Source organism: Halichoerus grypus, chromosome 12 (genome assembly GCF_964656455.1).
Source record: "Halichoerus grypus chromosome 12, mHalGry1.hap1.1, whole genome shotgun sequence".
Taxonomy (NCBI): Eukaryota; Metazoa; Chordata; class Mammalia; order Carnivora; family Phocidae; genus Halichoerus; species Halichoerus grypus.
In genome coordinates this window covers 35,223,155-35,239,807 of record NC_135723.1, presented here as the reverse complement: position 1 = coordinate 35,239,807, position 16,653 = coordinate 35,223,155, and the positions used below count along the sequence as shown (strand labels likewise).

The following is a 16,653-nucleotide window of genomic DNA, read 5'->3' as shown; positions in this document are numbered from 1 at the left end:
TTATCTATCTTCCTCCATAGGAATACAGGTTCCAAGAGAACAAGGACTTTGTTTTTTGCACTGCTCTCCCCCCAGAATAGGGAAGAATATTTAGCCCATAGTAACTACAAAATAAATATTTGTTGAAGAAATTAATAACTTAATGAAAAAATGAATGATTTAATGAAAATATTATCATTTTCCATTCACAGAAAGTTTGTAACACTATAATGTAAATGCAAGAATACTCAAGGTAAAAAATACTTTTTTCACCAAGTGAGCTAATTCAAATTTCTACATAATGACCAGCTGGTATTCATTTTTTTTTTAAGATTTTATTTATTTATTTGACAGAGAGAGACACACACAGCGAGAGAGGGAACACAAGCAGGGGGAGTGGGAGAGGGAGAAGCAGGCTTCACGCCGAGCAGGGAGCCCGATGTGGGGCTCGATCCCAGGACCCTGGGATCATGACCCGAGCCGAAGGCAGATGCCCAACGACTGAGCCACCCAGGCACCCCGACCAGCTGGTATTCAAATAGAAGTTTCTTTGCAAAAATTAATGGGATTAGCTATTCTATAGTCGGCTATCCTACTGTCCTTGTTTTTTCTCATGACAAATGACCCTACTACAGTTTGCTACCAACATTTCTATTAGCTAATTAATTAGCACAGAACTTTCTTTTTAAGAATGTCTATCTAATGTCTCCCTATATGAATCACTCAACTGTTAAATTTCTTCATCTTCACTTTCTCTGGATCTCTCTTTATCATTTTTTTCGCACATGGTCTTTTTCTTTTTTTCATAGAACCTTGACCTGGGAGGATCTTAAGATATAAACCTCTCTTTCAGCAGTGAGATGCATTTCGTACACAAAATCTTAATAAAGGCAGAGCCAGGAGTGGAGGGGCTGAAAGTGGGCCTCCCTTGAGCCTACCCCCCACGTTCCCCCGAGACACTGAGGAGAATCATAAGTCTCCTTTGAAAACCATGGACAGTCTAAACTTTTCTAATTAAACCCAGATGTATTTTCTGTGTTGGCTCTTCAATTTCTTAGACAGGAAATCCTTCTCCTCCTCTGGTCTAAAAGCATTTAATGAGCAAACAGAGCGTGCCATATGCTATACAGGCCGAGTGAGAAACACACGGAGGGAACACAGAGAGGAGGGACTCCTAACCCCACCCACTAGCTAAACACACCTGAATTGATCTTTAATTTTCCTGGAGGGAGTGATTTTGTCCCCCCTCCTTACTTATCCTTCACTTCCCCGCTCTTCACCCTTACACTGCCTTTCGAGTCACTGCACTGATTCTCTCCTGTCTAGCTCCCTACCTCCGCCCCACCGCCCACAAACCACGAGCGTCTGTAAGGTTTAGACAGCACTCCACTGCATTTTCCCCTCCACCTTTTCATTATTCAAGAACTACTGTGGTTTGGGACCCAACTTTGTCTGCTTTGGGTGAATGATCCCTTGAGCTTTGTCTTCCTCCTGACTCTGTTCTGTACGACTTGTGGGCCTCCCCAGCTGGGATCCCTGGCTGCCATATAAAGTCCAGTAACTTGAGCTGTCTTTTCCTTCCTCTCTGGGAGCACTCCTCTTCAATGTTCCCATTATTTTCAAGGCTCTCACGAATCACTTTGTTTCCCAAGGTTGACACTCTGAAGTTATTTTTGATTCCTTTCTCGTCTATATCCTTTATATCCAAGACATATCACAACAGTTTTGCAACATCTTTCTGATGTGACTTTCTGGAAGCTATTCAGATATAGCCCAGCTGACAGCACTTTTGAGGGGAGCAGGGACTGTGTCCTACCACGGCCTGTAGGCACAGTGCCTGGCACAGAACAGGCGCCTAGTAATCCTTGCTGAAAGAATCACTGAAGGGGATAAAAAATATGTGATGCTTAGTGTAGGATAAAACCGCAAGCAAATTACCTATGTATTAGTACATTTGGGCACATTTAGAAGATACTATAGTATAATTAAAATAATATTTTCAAGTATATATATTAATGGCTTGGAAATTGCTCCCAATTTAATGTGAAAATAAAGAGAAGCTGGATATAAAACCCATAAATTTATTATTAACCCAATTGTGGAAAGAAAATAGAAAAAAGCTTAATACTGCTTATCTCTGAATGATGATTTTTATTTATTTACATACTGCTTTTAAATTTTTCAAGCTGCTTTATTTTTATAAACTTAACACTCTGAAAAAGATTGGCCACCATGTAAATAACTGTGCCTGAGAGCCTATTGATAAGGCTTGAAAGAAACATTTATGAATTAAAAGAGGTATTTATTCCAGGATGGGAGGTATTATAATTTATCTCCCTGACTTTGTTTTTCTAAAATTGACTTTAAGAATTATTTAATGGGGCACCTGGGTGCCTCAGTCAGTTAAGTGTCCGACTCGATTCTGGCTCAAGTCATGATCTCGGGGTCGTGAGATGGAGCCCCCAGTCGGGCTCCCAGCTGAGTGTGGAACCTGCTTAGGATTCTCCCCTTCCCTCTGCCCTTCAACCCCGCTCCGCCCCCCACCCCGCACTCATGCGCACTCTCTATCTTAACAAAATAAACCAATTAGAAAATTCCTATTTAATATTTTCAATATCCTTCAACCCAACATGTATTGCTTAGTTCTCTACAGTGTTCATGTATCTGAGTTTATCATCATATATTAATCATGTATTAATTTTGATAAAATGCCATTTTAACATTATTACTCTGGTTAAAAAATTATATTATCTCCTTATTACTTCATAGATAAAATAAGATAAAAAGTCCTCAGTCTATCAAAGTCCAGGCTCGAACACCTAGCCTCACCTCCCACCCGTGCAGGACAGACTCCTATCGTCCCCACTTCACTTCTGCACCATTGCCTGATGTCTCCATCTCCCCTATTCCACTTCAAGTCTTATACTCTCTTCAATGCTTGACAAAAATTTTCTTAGCAATTTTCTCTTTAAACACCCACAGCCTTTATGCATAATCCTGTAATATCATGCATTTTTAGAATTAAAAAAGGTTAACACTGCAAGACAGTATTGAAATCATTTAGTTCAACTCCTCCCTTTACAGATGCCGAAACTGCACTCCAATTAGAAAGGGGGACTTATTCAGGGAAACAACAATTTAGGATTAGAACCCAATATTTAACTCTTTGAGTTCAGTATTTTAACTAGTACAGGATCTGCCACTGTTACTGGGTCTCCCTTCTGCTGACCAATTGCTCAGCAATTATTCGTGACTTTATTCTTAAAGGTATGTCTTGCCTGCCCACCTTGATTGTCATCAGTTTCCCCAGGGCACACAATTCCCTTACATCTCCATTGTATCTAGTGCTGCAAAGTGAGTGCTGAAGAAGTATGCCAGAAATCACCTCAAGCAAATCCAGGAGTGGTACTGGGGATACAATCTGCGATCCCAATATTCTATCTTAACAATGTGGCTCCTACATCCCATTGGATAGTAACAGCCATTAAAGATAATGACCACCAGCTTTCTCTTACTTTCCATATGGCTGTTCTGGGTTATCCTCAGGGTTATCGTTCGAGCTAAGATCCTGGAAACAGAGCCAGGATAGGGAAACAAGGGCTGGAACTGAATCTGAAGACCACATTCCGACAGTTAGTCCTTGGCAAAACACAGAGGCTGAAGGAAGGATGTGACTCAAAAACCAGGCTGAGTAATAGCTTTCAAAGTTGCAAGTGGCTCTTTTCACTCACACACACACACACACACGCTCACACACACTACACACACACACACACATAAATTCTGAAGGACATATATATGAGGAAGAGGAACATTTTAACAACTGTATTAATCAAGTAATCAACAGGATAACAAACAACTGGTGGATGAAATTTCATTGCAAGCCCGAAGATCTAGAAAACAGGGAGAGGTGAGATCCTCAGGGTTATCAACATTCAAAGGCAGGGAGAACAAGGACGGCCCCACAACAAGCTCATGCCAGCTCCTCTGTCATGGCCGCTGTACATTGGGCCACGAGCCACACAAACCCAGAAGCATCTGCCAAGGGTCCCAGGCAGCTTGCAAGCATTCTCTGCCATTTGTGCAGCTGTCATGAAGGGAGAGAGACCCATATTCCCAGGGTTCCACCAAGTGGATTTCTTTATCAATTCAGAACAATGTGATTAGAATACACATTTTTTTTATTAGTTCTGATTTTGTCACTCTGAATATATATTTACCAGGATGAATACATCTCCTGCTTATTTTTGCAACTAACAGAGGTGAATAGCATACCTCATGCCACACAAAGAAAGAGGTAATGCTGGAGAAATGAATATAAATCACTCTTTTCACCTAATAGTGGAGTTATTGCTTAGACAAGTAGGTGCCCATTCACCTGGTGATTCCAAATGTCTTGAATATAATTTGTCAAACTTCCATCACTTTCCTTCCTTTCTTGCATATGAGTATCACAATTTCAAGGAAAATGATTTAGTGGCAAAATCTCAGATTGTAGCAGAGCCAGCTCACCTAATACACATCAACCCAGTTATTATGCTGCAGAAATAAGTTCAATGCGCTTGTTAAAAACGTGAACTGCTCCTTTCCACCAAACGAGGGAAAGAGAAAAAAAAAAGAAAGAGAAAATCTTCGGAAGAAAAATATAAGGGCTTTACTGACTGGTCTTTGTTGCCTTTCCTATTTGTTGTAAAGACTCAGTGTGTGGGAGTTAATTATATTAGTTATCTTGGGTAACAAGCTATTAATTTTGTTCTTCAAAGTTATTAACCACCTTTCTATACACAGTTCACAGGTGAATGAATGAACTTAATCCCTGTATTAAAATACAAAACAAACCAAATAATCCCATGTTTCATGATTTCTCAAAGTTGATTATCTCCTTGGCCAGATATACAACCGCCACTTTAGAAAAGGGTCTCTGGCAATTTATATGAGAAGCCTGTGAAAGGGGATTTAATCACACTTTAATAGTAATTCTGATTCAGACCAGACATAAAAGGTCACCAAGGAAAAGCATTTTTTCCCAGTGATTTAACTATATTGGATTAGTACAATTTCTTCTTCCGGTGACCGCACAACTCCTGAGAGAGTCAGCTTGTCTGATGGGATATATTGCTTTTTGCAAATTTAAACAATTCGGTAGAGAAAATAAGTATTTAAGATGATAACATTTACTGTCTCAAGAAGTCTGTAGATTCCTCTCTTTGTGGTCACGTCTCATTCTTCACAGTGAAACATATTACTATTTAATTCTAACACAGCAATTTTATATAGATAATGACCTTTATCTCCTAATTGCCAAGGGACATTTTACTTGTTAGAATCATTATGCACGTTAAAAAAAAAAAAACTACAGTAAATGAAGAAACTATTACCATCAATCACGATATTTATCTGCATTTAAGGAGCTCTGTGCTCTAACAGGAGCAAACAGTGGTTTCATGTACCAATACTCCTATGGGAAATCTGCAGTGATTTATTTCTTTGATTTATTAAAAGCCTAGTCATAGCTCAAAGGTCTCTGAATACCCATAAAATTAGGAAATTATTGCCATAAAATTAAAAAAATAATAGGCAAATCTGCAAACAGGAAGCAATCCAACAAGATAGTACCTATTGGAAATCACTGCATTATAAAAATAATATGTAAAATGAAATCTTTGAACTATTGTCATAGCAATATACTACGCTTTTATGAAACTCATTTTTTGGTTCTATTGCTGTAGCACATATCTCATTTATATAGCCATTTCCTTTTCTTTTAAATTCATCTGGAAATAATGTACATATGAAGATATTTCTTTCTGTATGATTCCCTTTTGAAGTTTTCTGATTTCAAATATAGTAAATTAGTGATGTTAGTATAAAAATCAGTAATTTAACAAGGTTATATAAGCATTATTCAATAATTATCGCAGAGTGAACAGTCAGTGAACAGTCCTAAACTAAAGTTTAGGAAATTATTCTCAGAATACAATTAAGTGGTATTATCATTATAGTTGAGCTTCAAATAAATTAAAAGGCTAAATATTTGAAGATATGTTTTAGCATAAAAATCTATATGATGCAAACCACAGCCCATTAAAATTCCCTCTTCTGCTATTTTTTTTCAATGACATAAAAATAAACAAGTTTATTATATTTTTAAGAAAATAGTTCTGGAAAGTTATTTAAAATAATTGAATGAAAATAAAAGCTTAAGTAGAAAATAGGAAAAGAAAATATTTATAAAAACCGTACATTTATGCAAAGGACAATAAAATATTAATAAAGAAATATAATTTATTCTTAAATGGGAAAGCTCAATTTTATATATTTTCTTCCTAATATAATCTACAGGCTCAGTACAATCTCAATCAACTCAGTAAGAGGTTTTCTTAGGAACAGGGAGAAGGAAGTGTTTCATGACTTCAGATGAAGGGATCAAAGTGTAAGAACAGTCAATAAATTTATGAAAATTAAATGTTATTGAATTAAGGACTTTGAATTCTAATAATTATTTTTAACTAAGAGGATTAGTATGCAAAGGATGTATCTGGCAGCACTTAATAATAGTTAAAAACTGTAAACAAGCTATTAACATGGGGCTGATTAAGCAAATAACATCTCATCCATGCAATGAAACACTCCTTTGTCATTAAGAATGAGAAGTTTCTGGATTCATTTTTCAATGAAAGGTGTTAATAACATATTTTTAAGTGAAAAAAAGTTATAAAAGGTATATAAAATATGATTCAATTTTTCTTAACGTGTATAGAAATGGAGGATATATGTAAAAACACTAAATGTGGTTTTCTCTGCTTACTAGGACAAAGGGTGATTTTTCAGCTTTTATCCTTTTTTTTTAAAGATTTTATTTATTTATTTGACAGGGAGAGACACAGCGAGAGAGGGAACACAAGCAGGGGGAGTGGGAGAGGAAGAAGCAGACTTCCCGTTGAGCAGGGAGCCTGATGCGGGGCTCGATCCCAGGACCCTGGGATCATGACCTGAGCCGAAGGCAGACGCTTAACGACTGAGCCACCCAGGTGCCCCAGCTTTTATCCTTTTTGACACTGGAAATTTTCTTTATAAAGATGCATTGTTTTTATAATCATAAGATATTATTTTAACATTCAGTGTGGGAATTTATGGGTAAAAAATAATTCAGTAAAATTAAAAGGAAAGTGGATACAGACAGCTTCTGGGAGAAGAAATCAATATGGCAACACTTGGAAGAAGTTGTCCATCTGCTATGATTTACAGGGGCACTTGGGGTACAGGATACAGCATGGAGGAATCACACGTGCTTTGATTCTCTAGTTCCATTGTCCACTTTCTGTAATCATTTTACTGCTAACGTCAAGGTGAACACAGTAGTGATGGAGTGTCTCAATTCATATCAGTACACCCTCCAGGGTCCTTATACTTAATATGAAAGCTATATTTTAATGCTGCATTTGCATACCTAAAATACATGCTTATAGGATAAGTTTATCTCTTGCTATGGTCCATACTAAAATTTGCCCCAGTGAATTCATATGGGAGTCTTATTAAAGAAGGGAAACGTATGATAATGTGATTGACTGCTACAATGTATATAGTTTAAATCCTTTTACGAAAGACCTTAATTTGTCTAGCTCTGATTCCATGTTTTAAAAAATAGGTGTATGTGAATATTAGCTAATGTGGAAGTTCTACTGAATAAAAATATTCAGTATAAAATGACTTGATAAAAATAATAACTTGTGGGATATCAACTCTGTGCCAGGCATAGTTCTAAAAGCATTTTATGTGTATTAAGTCAATTATTCCTCAAAATAACCTATGAGATGGGTGCTGTTATTAGCTTTCATTTCTCCCAAGGGAAACTAAGGCTCAGATAATTAAGTCCCTTGTCCAAGGTGGCAGTGCAGGTGATAAACCCAGACTGTGTGGCACCAGAACACATTTTATTTTCTCTTCGTGCAGATTTTTAAAAATTGAAATGCTTTTAATTTAGAATAGTTTTAGATTGATAGAAAAGTTATGAAAAACAGTACAGAGAATTCCTGTATACCCCTCACCAGTTTCCTCTTTAAATCTTCAATTAAATGGTATATTTGTCACAACTAACTGTACACTGATACTTACTAACCTGCACACTTTACTCGGATGTCACTGGTTTTCCCTAATGTCCTTTTTCTGTTCCAGGATTCCATTCAGGATACCATATTACGTTGAGTTGTCACGCTCCCTAGCCTCCTCTGGGCTATGACAATTTCTCAGACTTTCCTTGTTTTTGATGACCCTGACAGTTTTGAGGAGTACTAAGCAGTATTGCGTAGAATGTCCCTCAAGTTTGTGGGATGTTTTTTTTGTGATTAGACTAGGGTTAGAGTTTTTTGAGAGGAAGACCACAGAGACAGTGGCACATTATAGCAAAGGTTCAGGCTACCAACGCGACTTATCTTTGATGAGGCGAGCCTTGAAGACCTGGCTGAGGTGGTTTGCCTGTTCTCCATTTTAAAGTTACCCTCCTTTTTCCAAGCTCTACTTGATGGAAAGAGTTACCAATCAAAGCCCACATTTAAGTGGGTGGAGATGGGAGGGAGTTAAGCTCCACCCACTTAAAGGGGCAGGGGCATCCACATAAATTGAAATTCTTCTGCGAGAGCCCTCATTTTTAACCCACTATTCTACATTACAGCAGACAGCCTATCATTTCCTACCATTCTGGCACATTATTCGTGTACAGTAGTTTAAAAACACAATTCTTAACTAATTTCCTGCTTTTTCAAAGGTGCAAAAAATGCATCAGAATTAAATGTGACAACCAATAAATTTGTGTAAAATCATTTTCCACCAGCACTGTACAACTTCTCATGAAAGGATGAATTAGAAACCAATTTTTCTCAGAAGCACTCTGTAAAGAACTTACCAGAAATATTCGTTCCAGTTGATCCTGAATGTCTTTCATTCCTGGAAAAGCAGCAACCCCTTGGATCATTTCGACAAAGATGCAGCCGACTCCCCTAAAGAGAGAAGAAAAAAGAATTGTACAAAAGCTCCAATATCTCCTAGTAAATTAAATCTGGAATTAGGACGTCTACTCCTACAGAGGAGAAACAATGAATAAATGACATTCTTAATGAGTACCAAGGGCTGTGCCACATGTCTAGACCCTACTTCTTTCCTTTCCCTCTCTGTCTAGTGCCCTGAAAGGTCTCTAATAGCTGCAGCTACACTGGGCTCAGAAAATGGTGGCAACCAATAAAATATAACACTTAGCAGCTCCACCTTACTTACAGGAAACAGTCAAGAAACTCTTTAGCCTGATATAGAAAGCCTCCAGTCTTTTTCAAATACCCCTTTCCAACCCCATTTCATGAATTCTTAATATATTGTCCTCTCAAGCTGCCCAGGAGTTCTCAAACCTCTCTTTGCATCGAAATCATCTGGGGGGAACTTTTAAAAACTGTGAATAATCTGAACACAAACCCCAGAGATCCTGTGTCAATCAGTCTAGGTTGGATCCCAGGTGTTGACTCAGGCTACTTGGTGATTCAGGGCAGCTACACTGAGGATTGCTGAGCTGGACTGATCTGCCCACGGGCCAAGCATAAACCCATACAGCTTGACTCAAATTGCTTCACTACCTACAACTCCCTCCTTCTTCATTTATTTGCTCGTAACATATAAATCCAACCCAATTTCTATAACCTAATTTAAATGCCATTTCTTCCATAAAGCCTTCTTCTATGAGTATTCCAGCAGACATAATAGCTCCCTTTATGAGTTTATTTTATTAAGTTCTCATTCAATATATCAGCCATCTACTATGGTTAACTTCCCCTCCTAGCTCAGCAGGTCATGCTCACAGTCCTTGTCTAGCAAGGCAGTCCAGAAGATCAGGAGACTTGCTTCCCAGACCACAGTGGCCTGCACCTAACCCAGTAGAACAACCAACCCATAGTATAGGCAGAGAGCCAATCAGATACTTCTGCTGGGACTTTAACGAACAATCACTTGGGAGAGGGTCCTGGAAAGAAACTAGCATATGTTGATGGGATAAGTCACATTAACGACAGAGCACTAGGAAGGACAGTCTTTTTGCAGATGAAGTCCCCTGAACTGACCTGGTTCCCACCTTCCTAAGGCCTGGATATTCAGATAATCCATTGCTTTTGCTAGCACTCTCTACCTTCTAGCAATTTTCCAGGATGTGTGTGTGTGTGTGTGTGTACACATATATATATATATTAAATGGTTCTATAAGTGTGTGTGTGTGTGTATATATATATATATATATATATATATATATATATATATATTAAATGGTTCTACCTTGAATGGGTTTCTATTTCCTGAAAGCATTCTGATGAAATCATGAACATACTGGGATACCTCTTCAATTGCTGCACTCATATTCAACTTAGGGTGAGCAAAACCCTTGTGCCTTTAACTTATTTCAGATCCTTTAGAGGTTAAGGACAAGGGACTACATCTCTATAACTGCCCCACTTGTTACACAGTTGTATATAAACCATGTATTGAATTAAAGAAGTAATGCATTTGCAGAAATCTCTTCTCTATTACAGCACATAATTTCTATCCAAATTAAATACCAAAAGTAAATAGAATCAAAATGACTAAAAACAAATAAATGCTACCTTATAGATCATAAAAATAATTCCATTTAAATAACAAATCATTAACTTTAAAATCAGCGTTCTAGGCAGATTGGGTTTAACACAAGTCTTCATTTTAGATTTGAGACACAACATACATTTTGACAATCATTTTATTAGCATACTAAAAATGCAATGATATTCTTATAAATATTGGGGCTTCAGATGCCTGGTTAGGTTTAAGACTTCAATTTGTGTCCTTCCAAATTTTTATGCCAATAATTCTTTTCTAAGACTACTGACCTACATTTCTACTGTCTTTTTTTTTTTAATTTTTTTTTTCAAGATTTATTTATTTATTTTAGAAAGAGAGAACACAAGCAGGAGGGGTAGAGGGAGAATGAGAGATAATCCCAAGCAGAATTCTGAGCTGAGCACAGAGCCCGACATGGGGCTCCATTTCATGACCCGAGATCACGACCCAAGATCAGGACCCGAGCTGAAACCAAGAGTCGCCGCCCAGGCACCCCTCTACTGTCTTCTTATTTACGTTTACATAAAGTATCTTGGATCTTCAATAGCTACCGACACCTTCCTTCCAACATTCAGGGTATTCTCTCTATTCAGTGTCATTTGGCTTTCATCTTTCCCAGCACAGGCTGCAACTCTGAGTGTGCAGACCCTCAGCAGAAGCCACAGCTGCCCCCACTGGGTACCCAGCAAGCTGGCGGGTGAGGTAACCACTACACACACTTACAGAAATGCTGTTAGCACTACTTGTGCTTGGTCCAGATCACCTCCATAATACAATACTTAGAACAATTAAAAGATAAATCTATGCTGCAATTTTACTCAGTTGGAGTACAATGACAGAGCATTTTCACAGGCTTTTATCTGCTCAGCCAGCTAAGGGACATGGACTTTCATTTCTTTTTTTTTTTTTTTTAAGATTTTTATTTATTTATTTGAGAGAGAGAATGAGATAGAGAGAGCATGAGAGGGGGGAGGGTCAGAGGGAGAAGCAGACTCCCTGCTGAGCAGGGAGCCCAATGCGGGACTCGATCCCGGGACTCCAGGATCATGACCTGGGCTGAAGGCAGTTGCCTAACTGACTGAGCCACCCAGGCGCCCCTGGACTTTCATTTCTAATGGATGTTTCTGATGACATCATTTTCCAAAGATGTGTGAGGGTATACTAATAAAGCTGACAGAATTATACTTAAAGGATGTATAAAAGGTGACAGAATGCACAAGAAAATTATAAAGCAGAAGTGTCAAACATATCAACATATTATAGCCTAGCAGAATACTTTATGACTGGAGCTGCCTTATTGCCACACAGCAATAGAAGCCCTTCAATTTAATATGAAGGGACTATCGCCTACTCCGCTTTCTTCCCCCTTGCTACCCTCTATTACCTTGCACTCCCTAGTGCTTGATGGATTAAGTTGCCCTGTGGCTTACTGAGAAAGAATTCAATCACTTAAGTTCTATACTTATGATATATAATCTTATTTCAGGAAATGCCTCCTTTAATTTGTTGCTTCTTTTGATAATTTGAATAATTATGTAATTATCACCCACACAGTCTAAATTTTTCAAGAATAAGAACTGGTCACAAAGCTTACAATTAAAGCTGTCACAGGATGCACTGTGTTCAAACTCTCACACACGATTAGTTACCTGGTAAGACAATGTACGAAACACCCACCCACGCCCATGTATCCTTCAGTTCTTCCAAACTCAAAACTGCCAAATTTAATTTATGCTGCAGATGTGTGATTTCTTCACCACAATTCAAAGTAAGATTTTAAGCAGAATTGATAATTCTTTTTTTTTTTAAATATTTATAAATTTATTTTAGAGAGAGTGAGAGAGCAGGGTGTGGGTGTGGAGGGGGGAGAGGGAGACGGAGAGAGAGAATCCCAAGCGCTTAACCAGCTGAGCCACCCAGGTGCCCCAGAACTGATAATTCTTTGTAATTATGATTATGTAGGGACAACTTTTTAAGGGTGAAGGTCAAACAATTTGGGAGTTATTATTTTGAAAAAGTATATAAAATTGGGGCACCTGTGTGGCTCAGTCAGTTAAGTGGCTGACTCTTGGTTTTGGCTCAGGTCATGATCTCAGGGTCCTGGGATCGAGCCCCGTGTCGGGCTCTGTGCTCAGCGGGGAGTCTGCTGGAGATTGTCTCTCTCTCTCCCTCTGCCCCTTCCCCCTGCTTGCGTGCACACTCTCCCTCTAAAATAAATAAATCTTTGAAAAAGTATACAAAATTATGAATAAAAATTGAGTACAAAAGTGAACTCAGAATGAGAAAATAAATCAAAAGAAATCACAAATTTTTAAAAGTTAACAAATAGGACAAATAATATTAAATTCAGAAAAATAATGTAACGTATTTATTAACTGACACACCTCTCTAATATTTTTCTTTCTACAGTTCTGGCTGCATAATCTTTGATTACCTCTTCTATAAGAATTCTAGAATATTTTCTACAAAGAGAATACAGAGATAACAGTTGTTCCTCTAGCATAATGATGACTTTCTTTTCTGATAGTCTAGTAGAAAAGTTTTCTGTTCTTTCAGCTTCCCTTCTCCTGATTGGTATAGTCATGTAAACTTTTAGGACTGTCGTCAATTTGGGGAAAACTATCAAGTTTCCTTCAAGTATGTCTGTGTACTATAAACACAGTAATTCTAAAACATTCTACACAATTCCCATGATAAATACCAAAGGAGCACAGGAGGACATGCACTTGCAGTCCTGAAGTCTAACGAGACTAGGAAAGCGGAACGTGGTGCCTTACGGGGTGATGGCATGGGAGTGGGAATGGGGCATTCCAGACAGAGAAAACAGGACCCTGTACATGAGGAATCTTGGGAGAGCCAAATGCTGTTATGGCTGCGCTTAGAAAGTGGAAGAGAGAGTTAAAAAAAGAACAGAAGTCCATACACTAAGCTAAGCCTTTTTTCTGTATCCTAGGACTCAATGATGGATGAAGCTCACCAACTGGACATACAGGTGAAAAACCCAGATTACAGATCAGGAGATAAAACAGTCTCGAGGACAGAAGCCATTACAACCATTGGTTGTAAAGCCACCTCGTTCTTTCCCACTCATGGCAGCAAATGAATGAGACTTAGCAGTAGTATCAGCCCTCTCTCTACTCGGGGGAAAGACAAGGGGGCCACACACACAATAATATGCAGGGATCCACAAACTACAGACCAAATCCTGCCCAGAGCCTGTTTTTATAACCTATAAGCTAAGACTGGCTTTTACTTTTTTTTTTTTTAAGGTTTTTTTATTTATTCATTCGAGACACAGAGATACAGAGAGAGAGAGAGCATGAGCAGGGGGAGAAGCGGGTGGGGGGAGAAGCAGGCTTCCCGCTGAGCAGGGTGCTCGATGCGGGGCTCGATCCCAGGCCGCTGGGATCATGACCCAAGCCGAAGGCAGACGCTTAACCATCTGAGCCACCCAGGCGCCCCTGGCTTTTACTTTTTTAAATGTTGAAAACAAACGAAAGATGAATATTTGATGATATATGGACATTATATGAAATTCAAATTTCAGTGTTCATAAATAAGATTTTATTAGAGCCCAGCCGCACACTTATGTGTTGTCTATGCTGCTTTCTCATCCTCACAGCAGAGCTGAATAGCTGCTTACAGAGACCATATGCCCTGAAAAGCCTGAAATGTGTATGATCTGGTCCTTTACAGACAAAGTTTGCCAAACCCTGATCTATGTTACACTTCACTTGCATAAAAGCATACTTGTAAATAGAAGAAATCACCTTCATCAGTTAGAGAAAGAAAATGAAAGAAACTACATCGTACAATGATTTGTTAATAAATCACTAATAGAAATGGGCCCTCAGAAATGATCTGGCTTTTTGCTATTTTCCTCAGCAGTTTCCCTGTGGTAGATATGCTTTAAAACTTGCCATGTATTTTGCCAAAAAACTAGTAGATTCTTAAAACTTGATTGAAGAAGGATATTTTAATCTTACGGTGTTTTTTCTATCATAAAGTGTTTTTATTTATTTTTTTTTTAATTTTTAAAGATTTTATTTATTTATTTGACACAGAGAGAGGGCACAAGAAGGGGGAGTGGCAGGCAGAGGGAAAAGCAGGCTCCCCCCTGAGCAGGGAGCCCGATGCAGGGCTCGATCCCAGGACCCTGGGATCATGACCTGAGCTGAAGGCAGATGCTTAACGACTGAGCCACCCAGGCACCCCATCTTAAAGTATTTTTAACTGAGAAATAAACTGGGAGCAAACGTGTATGGTGACTTTTAATAACAGTGCTTATACAACCACTGCTCTAAGGATTTCTTCTCAAGATAGAGGGTTTGGTGAATTGATTTGAATAATGGATAGGGTGGAAGGAGAATTTACTTTTATGAACTTTTTTTCAGAAATTTTTGTTTTGTGTTTAGGCCAAAGTTTATTGCGTGGAAGTACTACCTTTTATTTTTATAAATATTAGGAAATTTTACCTGATAAATGAAAATTAATATAATATATATAATATAATATAATATAAATATAAGCTTTCTGTGTTTGGAAAGGATTTCAAGTTATTTTCTTTCCATCTGCCCTCCCTCTATCCACATCTAACATCAGTGTCTCTGTGTTGATAAAAGGAGAAGAATTAGATTTTTAAAATTATAGCTTGAGCTTTTTTCTACCTTAAAACTAAGAATGGAGACCTGGGAGTGTGAAGTCCCCATATGCTTGCCAATTTCACATCACACCTCTACCCATGAGATTTCCTCTGTCCAGTCATGCTGCTCTGCTGTCTGTTCCTGAAACATGCCGTCCTCCTCCCCATTTCAGGATCTGCGCATGAGCTGCTGTTCCTTCCTCCCAGAATGCATTTCCCCTCACTCTGTGCATGGGTAAGTGCTTCTTGTTAGTGTGCAGTCAGCTTGAACGGCTCCTTTCAGAAATGTCCTTCCCAGCCACCATACGTAAGGCGGGTTTCCCCTTACTGCCCAGGCTCCATGTTTCACCCTCCATTCCCTAGTTTGTTTCCTTCCTCATATTCAAAGGATATTCACTTGTCTTTGTTTTTTGGGGCTGTGTTTCCTCTAGATGGAAGACCAAGATCAGGGACAAAGTAGTGTTCACCATCTTGTTCCCAGGGCAGAGCAGAGTGTCAGCACATAGTAAGAGCTCAAAAATATTTGGTGACTGAATGAATCAAAAGCAATGTAAGCCTCCCTCCCTCTCCCCCTACCACCAAGTAAGAGCTGAGCCGAGCAGCCTGTTTTCAAAGAGTAGAGTATGGAGGCAGGGATAGGAGATGGATGATAACTTTACAATGGAGAAAGCTGGCAAACAGGACCTTAACTATATGATCAAAGTTAACCTCACCAGTGCTAAGTCATGTTGATAGCATGTACCCTTGATGTGATGTGATGTGATGAGAAGGTCGACTTCACCTCTGTCATCTTCCTCCCAAAACATCAGATGAACCCAAACTGAGGGACAGCCTACAAAATGCCTGAGTGGTACTTCTCAAAACTGTCAAGGTCATGAAAAACAAAGAAAGTCTGAGAAACTATCATAACCCAGAGGAAACTACGAACACATGACAACTACATGTAGTGTGCTGTCCTGGACAGGATCCTAAAATACAAAAGAGAAATTAAGGAAAAACTAGTGAAGTCAAAATGAAGCTGTTTAGTTCACAGCAATGGAACATTGTGGGGGCCTTAGTTGAGACAAATGTACCATCTGTCCCCATATTGTAGTGTAAGATGTTAACAAACAGGGGAAGCCAGGTGAGAACGATACAGGAATTCTCTATTGTCTTTATAGTTTTTCTAAAAAATCGAAAACAATTCTAAAATTTAAAGTTTATTATTAAAAAAAATGAAGAAGGACTGCATTTCCTTGGAACTGTATACAGAATCGGTCATTTTAAGTAGAGGAGCTGTAGCATTCTGAGTTTTCACTACATGAGAGAAAAAGAACCTCTGTGCATTCTGCATTCTGATGAACTTTTCCTTGGAAGCAGCATGAACCACCTAGAACCGTGGGCTAGACCACCAGATGTCAGTTAAG

General features: G+C 38.6%; 1 protein-coding gene across 4 annotated transcripts in view; it reads right to left on the bottom strand.

Annotated features, from left to right (window-relative positions):
- The window catches only part of CDK14 (cyclin dependent kinase 14), a 543,473-nt gene that overhangs the window by 190,687 nt on the left and 336,133 nt on the right, over positions 1-16,653 (bottom strand). For all 4 annotated transcript variants that reach the window (XM_078059238.1, XM_078059237.1, XM_036071484.2 and 1 more), the window contains one exon: positions 8,882-8,975. In XM_078059238.1, coding sequence (XP_077915364.1) covers positions 8,882-8,975 — 94 coding nt within the window. The remainder of the gene's footprint in view (positions 1-8,881; positions 8,976-16,653) is intronic.